Raw genomic sequence first — 17,176 nt, 5'->3', positions numbered from 1 at the left:
TAACTTTTCTATGATTTGGTATTTGTCAAAAATAAAAAGCTGCAGGGGAAAGATTGCCATCACAAAAATACTTTCAGAAAGGAATAAACCAGTGATTCTCAAACAAATTAACACCCGTCTCTAGACCCTAGACCACATTGTCCCATCCAGCTAACACTTTGGTTCTGTTTGAAGCTCCTCAAAAGAGCTATTTTCTCAACTCTGTCTCTCAGGCAGGCTTTCTTGAGCCCACTCCCATGGGCTTACAGAATGAAGCTGCTCTTATCAAATGCATCAGCAATCTCCATGCTGCACAATCCAAAGGTCAGATTTCAGTCCTTACCTCCTTCAACCTGCCACAAGTGTCTGACAAAGCCCTCCTCCTTCCTTCACCTGGCTTTTGGGATGCGTCCACGTCCCTGTCTTGTTCCTGCTGCTGACTCCCACCTCTGTGAACAGGCTCAGCCCTGGAACCTCTCCTCTAGCTACACTCCCTCCCTTTATTCTTTCACCTACTCTAGTAGCTTTTTTTTTTTTTTTTTAATATGGGGTCTATGTTGTGCAGGCTGGTCTTGAACTCCTGGGCTCAAGCAACCCTCCTGCCTCAGCCTCCCAAAGTGCTAGGATTACAGGAATGAGCCACTGCACCCCGCCCACTAGTAGCTTTACAGACTGTCTGCCTACTGAGAACTTCTGAATTTCCCAAATTTACATCCTCTCCTGGCCCCATCCTCAATATTCCATACATATATCCCACTGCCTTCTTAACATATCTTCTTGTGGATATTCAAAAGGCCTACCAGACTGAAGATACAGAGTCCAGAATTGGGCTCCTCCTAATCTTTTCCCAGAAACCTGCTTCTCTTGCAGTCTTTCCTATTTCAGTAAATGGCACTCCATTGTTCCAATTGCTTAGGCCAAAACTTGGAAGTAATCTTGGACTCTAAAACTTCACATCTCATCCATCCATCTTTTAAAGATGTCAGTTACATCTTTAAAAGACATTCAGAATCCAGCCGCCATCTTCCTATCATCTTTGTGCAAAATCTCATCCGGAATTTTGTAATAGCTTCTTACCTGTTCTCCCTGTTTGTATCCTTGATCATCTCTGGTGTATTATCTATTTATTTAGAGACAGGGTCTCACTCTGTCACCCAGACTTCCAGACTGAAGTGCAGTGACAAGAATATATCTCACTGCAGCCTCTACCTCCTAGGCTTAAGCAATCTTCCTGCCTCAGCCTCCTGAGCAGCTGGGACCACAGACATGCACCACCATCCCCAGCTGACTTTTTTTCCTTGAGAAAGGGTCTTGCTCCATTGCCCAGGCTAGAGGGCAGTGACACAATCATAGCTCACTACAACCTCAACTCTTCGGCTCAGGTGGTCCTCCTACTTAGCATCCTGAATAGCTGGGACTAGAGACATGTGCCACCATTCCGGGCTAATTTTTTGTAGAGACAGAGTTTCCTTATGTTGCTCAGGCTAGTCTCAAACTCCTGGGCTCAAGCTGTCTGCCTGCCTCGGCTTCCCAAAGTGCTGGGATTACAGACACGCACCACCATGTCTGGCTCTGATGCATTCCCAACACAACAGCCAGAGTGGTCTTTATTTTTTTTATTAGGTCACTTGAATATCTGTTTTATATGACAATTTTCCTTCCTGCTTTTTTCCTGCTTCATGCCATTAATCTACTAGAGCAACCAAGTCATCTAACCTATAAAATGTCCCACATTTTGGATTTGGCTGATTGTAACTTCAAGGTGTCTCTAACTTGTTCCTCTGACCCCTTTATCTCTGGTAAACTGAGAGATTCACTTTAGGCTTGCTTGGAGTCGGGTTCACATTTTTAGGCAAAAACAGTTCATGAATGTGGCTGCGTACTTCCCCTTGCACAGTATCATGAGGCATATCACATCTGGCTGCCATAGGTGTAGCAATGCCAAGACTGTTAGATTCAGATCACAGGTAGCCAGATTCCTCTTATATTTTCCCACCATCCTCTCACCTAGCGGTGGCTGCCGTGATCTGTGTCCTCATTAGGGGTGGCAAAACAGCGATTTTCTAATTCTAGTATTCCTTTCTGCATTTATTAATTGGAATTCTTCTATAAAGAAGCCTTCTCTCTTGTTAACCCTCTGGTTTCTTGGAGTTAACAGTTAATACAGGAAAGGTGGGGAAAATGCTTATTTTTTTGCCTTCATTAATTTTAAAGAATTGAGTTACTCCCCTAACAACGCAAAATCATGACCAATGAGTTCCACTTTCTTTTAAAATTATTCAAATCCATGAATTTTTATGTACTTGATGTTTTCAATTTATTGTACTCAAGCGATCCTCCTGTCTCAGCTTCCTGAGTAGCTGGGAATACACAGGCACCACCATGCCCAGCTTATGGTTTTTTGATGCTCAAATTTTCCTATCTCAAGCCCTGGGAAGCCTTTCAAATCGGCTCCCGAGTCCTCCTGACACAACTCCATTAGCTTTTGTTAAGTTCCTCGGTTTTCTGCACACCATGTCCTAGGTGTATCTTGTTTATTTCCTGCCCGAGACCTATAATCAGCCATTTCTCTAAAAAGCACTGGTTCCTTTTAGCGGGAAGTAGTTAAGACCACAACTTGGACACTGGGGATACTAAATGATATACTACTGTCACTGCTTCTAAGCCTTTTCAGTAAACAGAGTTAGAAATGCCTTTTTTTTTTTTTGAGACGGAGTTTCGCTCTTGTTACCCAGGCTGGAGTGCAATGGCACGATCTCGGCTCATGGCAACCTCCGCCTCCTGGGTTCAGGCAATTCTCCTGTCTCAGCCTCCTGAGTAGCTGGGATTACAGGCACGCACCATCATGCCCAGCTAATTTTTTGTATTTTTAGTAGAGACGGGGTTTCACCGTGTTGACCAGGATGGTCTCGATCTCCTGACCTCGTGATTCACCTGCCTCAGCCTCCCAAAGTGCTGGGATTACAGCCTTGAGCCACCATACCCGGCTGTCCTTCCCTTTCTTACCCCAAAGGCAGCACACTACAAACCAGAGAATCCTGTTAAGACATAGGTACAATCATATCACTTCTCTGCTCAGAGCCAGCAGCTCGACTTCCCCAGGAATAAAAGCGAAAGCCTTTAAGCGGTGCAGGCTGCAAGGCTCTACGTTCTGGCTCCCTGTTACCTCATGCTTCCTACTCTCCTTCTCAAGCTCACCAATATACTATGATATATATCAAATTCACAAATGGAATGACTCAATATGACAATTTTTCCAACCTAAAAAGCTGTCAGGTCAGTATATTATAATACAAATCTTAACAGGCTTTGTTATAGAGTTTGACAAGTTGATCCTAAAATTAATAAGACTACAAAAGAACAATTAAGACAAGTTAAAAAAAAAAAAAAAAGGAGATTCTCTCTTAAATACAGAGCCTTAAGAGGCGCAAGGTAGGAACAGTAATAAACAGCTAGCATTTATAGAGCATTTCCACATTCTAGGCATTGCTCTGAGTATAACTGGATCATCCTATTAAAGCCTCAACAATCTTATGAGGTAGGTACTACCATGATCTACTCACAGATAAGAATACTGAGGTATAAACAAGGTAAAGTAATTAAAATTCAAAGGCACAAAACTAATAAGTGATAGAGGCAGAATTCCACTGTGACAGTCTACCTGCTTCATTAAATCATAGCTAAAGCAGTATGGTATGGATAAGGCAAATAAATGAATGGAAGGGAGAGCCAAGAAACAGACACATATATAATTAAAAGAAACTGGGGGCCAGGTGTGGTGGCTCATGCCTATAATTCCAGCACTGGCCGGGCGCGGTGGCTCACACCTATAATCCCAGCACTTTGGAGGCCAAGGTGGGTGGATCACCAGGTCAAGAGATCGAGACCATCCTGGTCAACATGGTGAAACCCTGTCTCTACAGGAAAAAAAAAAAAAAAAAAAAAAAAGGTAATCCCAGCACTTTGGGAGGCCAAGGCAGGTGGATCACTTGACCTTAAGAGTTCAAGATCAGTCCGGCCAACATGGTGAAATCCCCATCTCTACTAGAAATAGAAAAACTAGCCAGGTGTGGTGGCGGGTGCCTGTAATCCCAGCTACTTGGGAAACTGAGGCAGGAGACTCGCTTGAACCCAGGAGCTAAAGGCTGCGATGAGCTGAGATCATGCCACTACACTCCAGCCTGGGTGACAGAGCAAGACTCCATCTAAAAATTAAAAAAAAAAAAAAAGAAAGTGGAATTCATTGGTGTTTTTTGTTTTTGTCTTTGTTTTGGTCTTTAAAAGAAGTGGATTATCTGGGCACAGTGGCTTATGCCTGTTTCTATTTTTAAAAAAGAAGAGGACCAGACGCGGTGACACATGCCTGTAGTCCCAGCTACTTGGGAGGCTGAGGTGAGAGGATCACTTGAGCCCAGGGGTTCTGGGATGTAGTGTGCTATGCTGATCGGGTATCTGTACTAAGTTCGGCATCAATATGGTAACCTCCCCGGAGCAGGAGACCACCAGGTTGCCTAAGGAGGAGTAAACCGGCCCAGGTCAGAAACTGAGCAGGTCAAAATTCCCGTACTGATCAGTAGTGGGACTGCATCTGTGAACAGCCACTGCATTCCACCCTGGGCAGCATAGCAAGACCCTGTCTCTTTAAAAAAAAAAAAAAAAGAGAGAGAAGAAGAAGAAGAAGAAGAAAAGAAAGAAGAAGAAGAAAGAAGAAGAAGAAAGAAGAAAGAAAGAAGAAGGAAGGAAGAAGGAAGGAAGAAGGAAGGAAGAAGGAAGGAAGAAGGAAGGAAGAAGGAAGGAAGAAGGAAGGAAGAAGGAAGGAAGAAGGAAGGAAGAAGGAAGGAAGAAGGAAGGAAGAAGGAAGGAAGAAGGAAGGAAGAAGGAAGGAAGAAGGAAGGAAGAAGGAAGGAAGAAGGAAGGAAGAAGGAAGAAGGAAGGAAGAAGGAAGGAAGAAGGGGGGAAGGGGGGAAGGGGGGAAGGGGGAAGGGGGAAGGGGGGAAGGGGGAAGGGGGGAAGGGGGGAAGGGGGGAAGGGGGGAAGGGGGGAAGGGGGAAGGGGGAAGGGGGGAAGGGGGGAAGACGAAGAAGAAGAAGAAGAAGAAGACGAAGAAGACGAAGAAGAAGAAGACGAAGACGAAGAAGACGAAGATGAAGAAGACGAAGACGAAGAAGACGAGACGAAGACGACGAAGACGACGAAGACGAAGACGACGAAGACGAAGACGACGAAGACGAAGACGACGAAGACGAAGACGACGAAGAAGAAGACGACGAAGACGACGAAAGAAGACGACGAAAGAAGACGAAGAAGACGAAGAAGACGACGAAGAAGAAGAAGACGAAGACGAAGACGAAGAAGACGAAGACGAAGACGAAGACGAAGACGAAGACGAAGAAGACGAAGAAGACGAAGACGAAGACGACGAAGACGACGAAGACGACGACGAAGACGACGACGAAGACGACGACGAAGACGACGACGAAGACGAAGACGAAGACGAAGACGAAGACGAAGACGAAGACGAAGAAGAAGAAGAAGAAGAAGAAGAAGAAGCAGCTACAGTGGCTCAGGCCAGTTGTCCTGGTGTATAAGGAGGCGAGGCTACACATTCTAGGCCAGCTGGGGCAACGTAGACCTCTCATCCATTAAAAAAATAAATAATAAAAAAAGAAGGGGGCCAGGCGTGGTGGCTCATGCCTGTAATCCCAGTGCTTTGGGAGGCTGAGGCGGGTGAATCATGAAGTCAGGAGATCGAGACCATCGTGGTCATGGTGAAACCCCATCTCTACTAAAATACAAAAAATTAGTCAGGCATGGTGGCGCGCACCTGTAGTCCCAGCTACTCAGGAGGCTGAGACAGGGGAATCACTTGAACCGGGAGACGGACGTTGCAGTGAGCCAAAATCATGCCACTGCACTCCAGCCTCGCAATAGAGTCTCAAAAGAAAAAAAAAATGGAGTTGAGATGGCAATTCCATCTCAAAAAAAAAAAAAAGAAAGAAATCACATGGCTAAACCTCAAAAATACAGTTTCACTAAGAAAACAAGTTGCAAAGTAGATGACACCATTCATAAATGTCCTAACTACACTAAGCCATGGCATTCACTTATTAATTAATTAATTTTTGAGACAGGCTCTTACTCTGCTGCCCAAGCTGGAGTGCAGTGGCATGATCAACGGCTTGCTGCAGCCTTAAGTTCCCGGGTTCAAGTGATCCTCCAACCCAAGCCTCTCAAGTAGCTGGGACTACAGGCATGTGCCACCATATTTTTTTTTCTTTAGGAGAGATAGGGTCTCACTATGTTGCCTATTTTGGTCTTGAACTCCTAGGCTTAAGTGATCCTCTTACCCTGGTCCCCAAAAAGTGGTGGTAGTCGGGTGTAAGCCGCCCTGGCCCCCACCCCTTAAGTGATAGGATCTCATTATATTGCCCAGGCTGGCCTCAAAAGAGGCCAAACTCTTGACCTCAAGTGATCTTCCTGCCTCAGCTTCCCACGTAGGTGGGACTACAGGAGTGTACCACCACACATTTATTCTTTATGAACATGTGCACATATTTTTATAAGAAAAAAGAATAAAGGAGAACAATCACACCAGAATCAAAAGACTAGCTATCTCTAAGAAGGAGAAGCAGTAGAAGGGAGGGAGGGAGGGACAGAGGGTAGAGCTTTGGCAGTGCCCATTAAATTTTGTTACTTTAAAACATTCTGGGGACTGGGCGCAGTGGCTCACACCTGTAATTCCAGCACTTTCGGAGGCTGAGGTGGGTAGATCATGAGGTCAAGAGATCAAGACCATCCTGGACAACATGGTGAAACCCCGTTTCTAATAAAAAATATACAAAAATTAGCTGGGCATGGTGGTGTGCATCTGTAGTCCTAGCTACCCGGCAGGCTAAGGCAGGAGAATTGCTTGAACCCAGGAGGCGGATGTTGCAGTGAGCTGAGATTGTACCACTGTACTCCAGCCTGGCGATACAGCGAGACTCTGTCTCAAAAAAAAAAAAAAAACAAATTCTGGGCCAGGCACGGTGGCTCATGCCTATAATCCCAGCACTTGGGAGGCTGAGGTGGGTGGATCACTTGAGCTCAGAAGTTTAAGACCAGCCTGGGCCTGGGCAACATGGTGAGACCCTGACTCCATATCCATAGACGTATGTGCGCGTGCGTGCACGTGCGCGCACGCACACACACACACACACGCACACACACACACACACACACTGCACTAGCTGGGCATGGCTGCACACACCTGTGTTCCCATCTACTTGGGAGGCTGAGATGGGAGAATCACTTACACCTGTGAGGTCAAGACTACAGTGAGCCACGATGGTGCCACCGCACTCCAGACTGGGCAGCAGAGTGAGATCCTTACCCTAAAAACTAACTTAAGGCCGGGCGTGGTGGCTCAAGCCTGTAATCCCAGCACTTTGGGAGGCCAAGGCAGGTGGATCATGAGGTCAAGAGATCGAGACCATCCTGGTCAACAAGGTGAAACCCCGTCTCTACTAAAAATACAAAAAATTAGCTGGGTATGGTGGCGCATACCTGTAATCCCAGCTACTCAGGAGGCTGAGGCAGGAGAATTGCCTGAATCTGGGAGGCGGAGGTTGCAGTGAGCCGGGATCACACCACTGCACTCCAGCCTGGGTAACAAGAGTGAAACTCCGCCTCAAAAAAAAAAAAAAAACAGCCAGGCACGGTGGCTCAAGCCTGTAATCCCAGCACTTTGGGAGGCCGAGGCGGGTGGATCACGAGGTCGAGAGATCGAGACCATCCTGGTCAACATGGTGAAACCCCGTCTCTACTAAAAATACAAAAAATTAGCTGGGCATGGTGGCGTGTGCCTGTAATCCCAGCTACTCAGGAGGCTGAGGCAGGAGAATTGCCTGAACCCAGGAAGCAGAGGTTGCGGTGAGCCGAGATCACGCCATTGCACTCCAGCCTGGGTAACAAGAGCGAAACTCCGTCTCAAAAAAAAACCAAACAAACAAACAAACAAACAAAAAACTAACTTAAAATAAATAAATAAATAAATAAATAAATTTAAAAAACTAACTTAAAAAAAATTCTGGAGCAAGTATAGAAAATGCTATAACCTTTTAAATCTGGGTGAGGGTGGTGAGTACTTGGCTATCTGCTAATATTTTTATAAGTGTTTTATATTTTATGTGTTTCTATGTTTGAAATACCAAATTTAATTTTAAATTTTAAATTAAAATTAAAATTTTATATATTTCATGACGTCTTATCCGCTTAGTGCAAAGAGATGCTGTGTAGATTGAGAGTGTAATTCTTGGCATGGTACTTACCGAACACAGAGCATTGTCATCATCGTCATTCTGAGACAACGTCTTGCTGTGTTGCCCATGCTGGAGTACAGAGGCACAATCACAGCTCACTGCAGCCTCAACTTCTCAGGCTCAGGGGATTATCCCAGCTCTGCCTATAGAGCAGCTAGGACTACAGGAACTCACCACCATGCCCAGCTAATTTTCTGTATTTTTTTGGTAGAGACAGGGTTTCGCCGTGTTACACAAGCTGGTCTCAAACTCCTGGGTTCAAGCAGTCTGCCTAACTCGGCCTCCCAAAGTGCTAGGGTTACAGGTGTAGCATTATTACTTATAATCCACACAATGAAATCCAGGTCATACTTAGAGCCCCATATAGTTTTTCATCAGTATCAAATTACCCTAAGTACTCAACAGTTTTCACTGGATTTGACTCTGAATGACTTTTAGCTGTTTAAATATGCTAAATCCAACCTCAAACCATAAAAGCCTCCTATCATAAAAAATATTTAATCAGAGCCAGGCATGGTGGCACATGCCAGTTGTACCAGCTACTTGGAGACTGAGGGAAAGATCACTTGAGTACAGGAGGCCAGCCTCGGCAATATGGTAAGAACTCATCTCTTAAAAAAAATTAATTAAATGTTGTTGCATGCTTTGAAGATAACTGTAAAAAGAAAATTTTGGGGCCAGGCACAATGGCTCACGCTTGTAATCCCAGCACTTTGGGAGGTTGGAGAGGGCAGGTAAATCACTTGAGGTCAGGAGTTCGAGACCAGCCTAGCCAACATGGCGAAACCCCATTTCTACCAGAAATACAAAATTAGCAGAGGGTGATGGCAGGTGCCTATAATCCCAATTACTTGGGAGTCTGAGGCAGGCGAATCACTGCATCCTGGGAGTCAGAGGTTGCAGTGAACTGAGATTGCGCCACTGCACTCTAGCCTAGGCGACAGAGCTAGACTATCTCAAAACAAAAAAACAGGTCCTTTGGCGGGGGTGCTGGAAACCCTGTGGGCCTGCACGGCGTTCTGCCTTTTCTACTCACCATCTGAAGTGAAGCTGCCACCAAAATGCAGATTTTCGTGAAAACCCTTACGGGGAAGACCATCACCCTCGAAGTTGAACCCTCAGATAAGATAGAAAATGTAAAGGCCACAATCCATGATAAGGAAAGAATTCCTCCTGATCAGCAAAGACTGATCTTTGCTGGCAAGCAACTGGAAGATGGACGTACTTTGACTACAACATTCAAAAGGAGTCTACACTTCACCTGGTGTTGAGACCTCGTGGTGGTGCTAAGAAAAGGAAGAAGTCTTACACCACTCCCAAGAAGAATAAGCACAAGAGAAAGGTTAAGCTGGCTGTCCCGGAATACTATAAGGTGGATGAGAATAGTAAATTAGTCACCTTTGTCGAGAGTGCCCTTCTGATGAATGTGGTGCTGGAGTGTTTATGGCAAGCCACTTTGACAGACATTATTGTGGCAAATGTTGTCTGACTTACTGCTTCAACAAACCAGAAGACAACTATGAGTTAATAAAAGACAAGAACTAACAACAATCACAAAAAACAGTAAACAACAACAAAAGAGGAATTCTAAACAGCAGCATCGGTAGAATAATCTTAGAGCCTCTCCAAGTGGCTTTTAGAAAGGGAAGAACACTTACACAGTTGTCCATCAACGACAGAAAATCAGTCTTATTATGTTTAATTTCCCTATATTCGCAGTCACTCTAAAAGTTTAGCCAGTCTCCCTGACTTTATAGTATTTTCCCATTTATCAGTTCCATCTCCCTCCTGAGGTTACAAGTCTATTCAGCACAATACTGCACAGTGATTAAGATGATGATGCACTTTTCTAGCTGCTTAGGTTAAAGTCTGGCTCTAAGCGTCACTATACCTATGACCCTGGTTCAAGTTATTTAACCTTCCTGGTTTCCTTAACAATAATATGAGATTTTTTTTTGCTTTTTTTTTTTTTTTTTTTTTTTTGAGACAGAGTCTCACTCCGTTGCCCAGGCTGGAGTGCAGTGGCACAATCTCGGCTCACTGCAACCTCTGCCTCCCGGGTTCAAGCGATTCTTCTGCCTCAGCCTCCCAAGTAGCCGGGACTTCAGGCACACACCACCATGCTGGCTAATTTTTGTATTTTTAATAGAGATGGGGTTTCACCATGTTGGTCAGGCTAGTCTTGAACTCCTGACCTCATGATCCGCCTGCCTTGGCCTCACAAAGTGCTGGGATTACAGGCATATAAGCCAACGCACCCGACCAATATGGACTTTTTAAAAAAGCACTTAGTCCAGCACCCAAGACCACAAGTAAGATCACAATAAAAGCTTCTTTTTTTTTTTTTTTTGAGACAGGGTCCCACTGTCACCCAGGCTGAATAAAAGCTACTTCTGTCGCTGCTGCTATTGGTACTTTTATTATTATTAGCAAGAACTGTGTCTCTTATTTCTTTGCTATTGCCTCAGAAGACCTTACAAGTTCAGAGGTCAGCAAACTTTTTCTAAAGGGTCAGAAAACAAACAGTTTAGTCTTTGTAGGCCATAAGGTCCCTGTTGCAACTACTTTACTCTGCCCTTATCATCTGAAAGCAGCCACAGACTACACATAAATGAATGGTTGTAGCAGCATCCCAGTAAAATTTTATTTACAAAAACAGAAAGCAGGTCCAATTTGGCCTGTGAGCCAGATCCCTGACCTAGATGTCTGTATACGCTATTTGCAAGTGATCTACACATATTTACACGGACTATGCAATTGGTTGTTAGAATAAGAAGATACTATTCCTACATTTGGAAACAGGAATTAATTTTTTTTTCCTCTTCCCTGTTCTATTTCCTATAACTTACTTGGCAGCTCTGTAAGAACCCAGCAGACACAAAAACATGACAAGAATTCAGAGAATATGTCAAAGGATAAGAAAATTTTAGTACAGGCTTTAGTCCTTGATGGTTGACAAAGCCAATGGCTTGCCTAAAAGAATATTCTAAGGCAATCAAAACTATAAGGAAAAAGAAGCCAAGTTTTCTTTTCAGTCTTAATTTCTTTTCTGCCTCAATTATTTTCTGATTTGCTGTAGGGAAACAGTAATGAGGAAATCAGAGTATACTGCTGTTTCTCTAAACATGTTTATAACTGATTCATAAATCCCTCTCCAGTTCCACAGAAGCACTGTGAAAGTCACTGCTCATCTAGGCTCATCTAGGACAAGCCTTTACTTTATTCCTAACAGCAGCCTCCCTCTGGTAGAGCCCAGCCTTCCAGATTACCTCTGCCCCCACAGCCTCTCAGGCCCTGAGCTGCAGGGAAGACCCAGCACTGCCCTCTGTAGGTGAGAGGCGTGACAGCATAGACAGAGAACACCAAAACCCACGCCTGTGGGACTCACCTGCAGCTGGAGGCTCAGGGACCTGTGCTTCACAGCAGAGGCATGGAGGGCACAGCTCACACGGACCTGTCCTAGTCGCTGCCTCCACATGCTCCACCACACCCTGTGAAAGAGCAAGTCAAAGATGGAACCCATCAGAAGAAAGCCACTCAGAAAAGAGGAGCAGTTAGTGTGGGGCCTCAGACCCTCAGCTCTAGTCCTCTCCCTCATAGTGCCATCTGTAGATTCACTGCTGGGGGAAAAAAGGAAACAATTGAGAAAAAGTCCTAGAGCTGCCAATTAACGGTTGGAAACTTATGGTTCCTAAGGTCAGATCCGGCTTTAGACACCACAGACATGCTCTGTTCGGCCTATATAGTCTGGTTTGTTAAAAAAAAATACGTTATAGTCTTATCAGACGTGGCCAGGGAACAACAACAACAAAAACAGACAGAAAAAAATGTTATGGGCCAGGTGCGGTGGCTCACGCCTGTAATCACTGCACTTTGGGAGGCCAAGGCGGGCGACTGGCTGAGCTCAGGAGTTTGAAACCAGCCTGGACAACATGGTGAACCCTGTATCTACTAAAACACACACACACACACACACAAAATTAGCCAGGCATGGCAGAGTGTGCACCATGTAGTCCCAGCTAGTTAGGAGGCTAAGGTGGAAGAATCGCTTAAACCTGTCAAGATTGCAGTGAGCTGAGATCACACCACTGCACTCCAGCCTGGGCAACAGAGCAAGACTTCATCTCAGAAAAACAAACAAACAAACAAGAGTTATTATCAACATTTGAAAATCAGGAGATTTCACAAAATAATCTGTAATAAAGTGGCTTTTAGATTTCTAGTCCGCTGTATCCTTTTCCTTCTTAGCTTCCTGGTCAGACTTTCATTTCAGTCTTGGTTTCTTTTCTACTAATTTTTAAATTTGTTCTAGGAAAATAGTCATGGGGAAATAAGAGTTTCCAACCTGTGCTTTACAGAAACACTCCTTTGCCTGGTCACTCTAACCCAGAAAGATTTCTATTAGACCATGCTCACCTGCAGCACTCTGCAAAACCTCAAGCTATCTTACACGATCACTTACCTTTTTTTTTTTTTTTTTTTTTTAAACATCACTCCCATGTAGTAGAATCACTTATCTTCTTACGCATTTAGGGAATCACACATTTCCTGAATATAGTCCCAGCACCAATACAGTACCAGGAATGTTTTGTTTATTTTTTTAGGTATATAAACTATTTATCAACAGACAAGGCCTACAGACTTATTTCTTCTTGGACACACCCATAGTACGCTGCAGTGGCCAGTAGTCTTGAACACGAAAGCCCCAGAAGTGGCACAGCCCTCTATGGGCCCAAATCTTCTTCAGTCGCTGCAGGTCTGCATGGAGCTTGTTGTCCAGACCATTGGCTAGGACCTGGCTATATTTTCCATCCTTTACACCCTTCCGTCTGTTCAAGAACCAGCCTGGGATCTTGTACTGGTATGAATTCTGCATAATGGTGATCACACATGCCATCTCATCCTCAGTGAGTTCTCCTGCCCTCTTGATGAGGTCAATGTCTGCTTTCCTCAACATCACATGAGTGTATTATCAACCACACCCTTAATGGCAGTGATGGCAAAGGCTATTTTCTGTTGCCCATTGATATTGGTGTTGAATACTTGCAAAATATGCTGGAACTTTTCAGGGATCACTAAAGACATGGCAGCAGCACAAGCGGCAGTGTGCAGGCCTCCTGTGGAAGCCATTTTTCTTTTGAGACAGAGTCTCACTCTGTTGCCCAGGCTGCACTTCAGTGGCACAATCTCAGCTCACTGCAACCTCTGCCTCCCTGGTTCAAGCAGTTCTCATGCCTTAGTCTCCCGAGTAGCTGGGATTACGGGTATGCACCACACCTGGCTAACTTTTCTATTTTTTTTTAGTAGAGATGGAGTTTCACCAAGATAAAGTTTCAGGCACTGCCAGGAACATTTTAAGCCCTCAATAAATAGGTTGGGCACTGCGGCTCATGCCTGTAATCCCAGCACTTTGGGAGGCCAAGGTGGGTAGATCACCTGAGGTCAGGAGTTCAAGACCAGCCTGGCCAACATGGTAAAACCCCGTCTTTACTAAAAATACAAAAAATTAGCTAGGCATGGTGGCATGCACCTGTAATCCCATTCACTCTGGAGGCTGAGGCAGGAGAATCACTCGAACCCAGGAAGTACAGGTTCTAGTCAGCAAAGATTACACCACGGTACTCTAGCCTGGGTGACAGAGTATTTATTTGAGACAAAGTCTCAAATACGCTGCCCAGCCTATTTATTTGAGACTTTGTCTCAAATAAATGTACGTTGAGAAAATGAATTATTTATATAAAAGTATCGCTCAGACTCAAGTAAAACTGCATACTAATTAGGCATTTTGAGATACTTGCTAAATACATTTTAAGTAACAATTTTAATTAATTAATTTTTTTTTTTTTTTTTGAGACAGAGTCTCGCTCTGTCACCCAGGCTGGAGGGCAGTAGCATGATCTCTGCTGACTGCAACCTCCACCTCCCAGGTTCCAGTAATCTCTGCTTCAGCCTCCTAAGCATCTGGGATTACAGGCGCCTGCCACCACACCCAGCTAACTTTTTTTATTTTTAGTATAGATGGGGTTTCACCATCTAGGCCAGGCTAGTCTTGAACTCCTGACCTTGTGATCCACCTGCCTTGGCCTACCAAAGTGCTGGGATTACAGGTGTGAACCACTGCACCTGACCTAATTATTTATTTTAAAAAATTGTTTCGTGTGTAGAGACAGGGTCTTGGCTTTGTTGCCCAGGCTGGTCTCAAACTCCTGTCCTCAAGCAATCCTCCCACCTTAGGTCCCCAAATTTTGTGATTACAGGTTTGAGCTACTGTACTCTGCCTATCTTATTTCTACTTAAATAACTTCTTTATATCCACTGCTGTTCTGGACACTGTTAAGTACTTTAAAGATATTCCTTTATTTCTTCCTGATGACAAACCTACAACTATGGTGTAACTATTTCACAGATGAGGAAAATAAGAGCTGAAGAGATGAAATGACCCAATAATACAGGTTGGAAGAGGGATTCAAACCCAAGTCAGCACAGCTGCAAAGCCCCTGCTATTATCCATACTTTGTTCAATACCCAACTCTTTCAGGCAGGAAGTGAGCTCTTAATATCCTACCATTCAGGACACCAGTGGACCACTACAGACAAAATACAGTGCAATCTGTCCCATTATAATGCAGCTCACTGTTACACAGTTGGTTATAAAAGTGGACTAACTCATGTTCCTCAGTATGTCTACAATGCTGATGGGATGCAATGCAGAACAGCAGTTAAGAGCATGGGTGGGTGAGCCTAGTTTTGCCAGTTAAAACCTGTATGTGCTAGGCAGGTTACTCAACCTCTCTGAGCCTCATTGTACATCTTAATCTTAAATCATAAGTACAGTCATGGTACTTATAATTTACAGTGAGGGTTAAAGAAGATACTTTATGAAATTAACACATGCACACACAAACTTAATATAGGGTTTAGAACATAGTACTCAATTAGTGTTAATTATGATTATGTAAAAATCTGATCTTATAGTTGAACAAGTTATCAATAATTCTTTATTGGGCATCAACTATGTTCAAAGTTGCCTATGATCCTAGCACTTTGGGAGGCTGAGGTGGGCAGATCGCTCGGGCCCACAAATTCAAGAGCAGCCTGGGAAACATGATAAAACCCTGCCTCTACAAAACAAAATGAAAAAAGGGAATTAGCTGGACATAGTGGTGCAAGCCTGTAGTCCCAGCTACTAAGGAGGCTGAGGCGGAAGAACTGTTTGAGCTTGGGAGGTGGAAGTTGTAGTGAGCTGCAACTGTGCCGCTACACTCTAGCCTGGGTGACAGAGAAAGACCCTATTTCAAAAAAAAACAAAAACAAAAACCATTGTTTTAAGGTAGCTTTTTATGCTGCTTTCCAGCACCATAAAGCTGATGAGGTAAAATGATGGCTACTAATTTGTAGGACAGCTGAGGAGACTCACCATAAGATATTCCGTTGCCTAAACTCCAGAGCTGTAGTCTGCATCTGAAGTTTGGTCCTACGAAAAACCACGTAGATCAACCAAGACTTCCAGGCTTGTCGCATCTTTTGCTTTGCATCTAGATTCACCAAAGAGATTTTCAAAAGGCATAGGAAGAGATGGATTACTCCAGGTTATGATAAAACCTCAAGGGCTTTCTTTCCTTTGATTATTTAAATCCCTCCAACCTCCAAGCACCCCCTGCTGGAAAAGTTGTGAAGCACTACACAATTAATTAGGGTGCAAGAACACGTGAAGACTTTGAGCAAATAATGACTTTTACAAAGCATTTAAAGAAAAATCAACGTACTGACTGCTCATAAACCTTTTGCTTTAAAAGCACTTATTTTTTCTTCTTCTTTGTTTTGAACACATTTAATAGCTGCTGTTCTAGCAAAGCACTTATTTTTATAGATATACTCTGCAATTTTTAGATGAAATGATGTGAATAAATAGGCAGCAAAGAAGTAGAGAGATGGATCTCACAATAATGGCATGAGTAGATAATCAAAGCTGGGTAATGGATACATGGAGGTTCATTATTCTATTAAACATCTTTCAGGCTGGGCTTGGTGGTTCACGCTTGTAATCCCAACACTCTGGGAGGCTGAGACTGGCAGATCACCTGAGGTCAGGAGAGACCAGCCTGACCAACCTGGTGAAACCTATGTCTACTAAAAGTACAAAAATTAGCTGGGTGTGATGGCGTGCACCTGTAGTCCCAGCCACTCAGGAGGCTGAGGCAGGAGAATTGCTCAAACCTGGAAGGCAGAGGTTGCAGAGAGCCGAGATTGTGCCATTGCACTCCAGCCTGCGCAACAGAGTGAGACTCTGTCTCCAAAAAAAAAAAAAAAAGAGAGACCTTTCAATTTTTGTAGATATTTAAAGTTTTCCACATTACAAAGTTAAAGAAGAAGAAACCACGATATAAAACTTGCTGTTTGACTCCAAGCTCACGTTTTAGTAAAGAGGAAAAAAAAAAACTTGCTGTTTGAAACAATAAACGTAAAAGTGAATAAGCAAGATAAAGGGAAATAATATATACGTTGAGGAAACAATAAAATGCCTCGTAATGGCCCGGTGCGGTGGCTCAAGCCTGTAATCCCAGCACTTTGGGGGGCCGAGGCGGTGGATCATGAGGTCAAGAGATCGAGGCCATCCTGGTCAACATGGTGAAACCCCGTCTCTACTAAAAATACAAAAAAGTAGCTGGGCATGGTGGCACATGCCTGTAATCCCAGCTACTCAGGAGGCTGAGGCAGGAGAATTGCCTGAACCCAGGAGGCGGAGGTTGAGGTGAGCAGAGATTGCGCCATTGCACTCCAGCCTGGGTAACAAGAGCAAAACTCCGTCTTAAAAAAAAAAAAAAAAAAAAAGCCTAGTAATGATCCTGGAGAAAAGATAATTTACGAGATATGGAAGATGCAAAGACATGCAGGTC

The 17,176-nt window shown here is 44.0% G+C and overlaps 1 protein-coding gene and 1 pseudogene across 1 annotated transcript in view; one reads left to right on the top strand and one right to left on the bottom strand.

The window, feature by feature from the left end:
- The window catches only part of SFI1 (SFI1 centrin binding protein), a 112,423-nt gene that overhangs the window by 41,798 nt on the left and 53,449 nt on the right, over positions 1-17,176 (bottom strand). Inside the window, 2 exon segments of the mRNA XM_074391025.1 lie at positions 11,668-11,770; positions 15,697-15,814. Of these exon segments, the coding sequence (XP_074247126.1) occupies positions 11,668-11,770; positions 15,697-15,814 (221 nt within the window).
- On the top strand, positions 9,319-9,855 carry LOC120361024 (ubiquitin-ribosomal protein eS31 fusion protein-like; annotated as a pseudogene).

The sequence above is a fragment of the Saimiri boliviensis genome, chromosome 21 (genome assembly GCF_048565385.1).
Source record: "Saimiri boliviensis isolate mSaiBol1 chromosome 21, mSaiBol1.pri, whole genome shotgun sequence".
Taxonomy (NCBI): Eukaryota; Metazoa; Chordata; class Mammalia; order Primates; family Cebidae; genus Saimiri; species Saimiri boliviensis.
The sequence above is the reverse complement of the archived record's forward strand: the minus strand, read 5'-3'. Positions and strand labels throughout refer to the sequence as shown.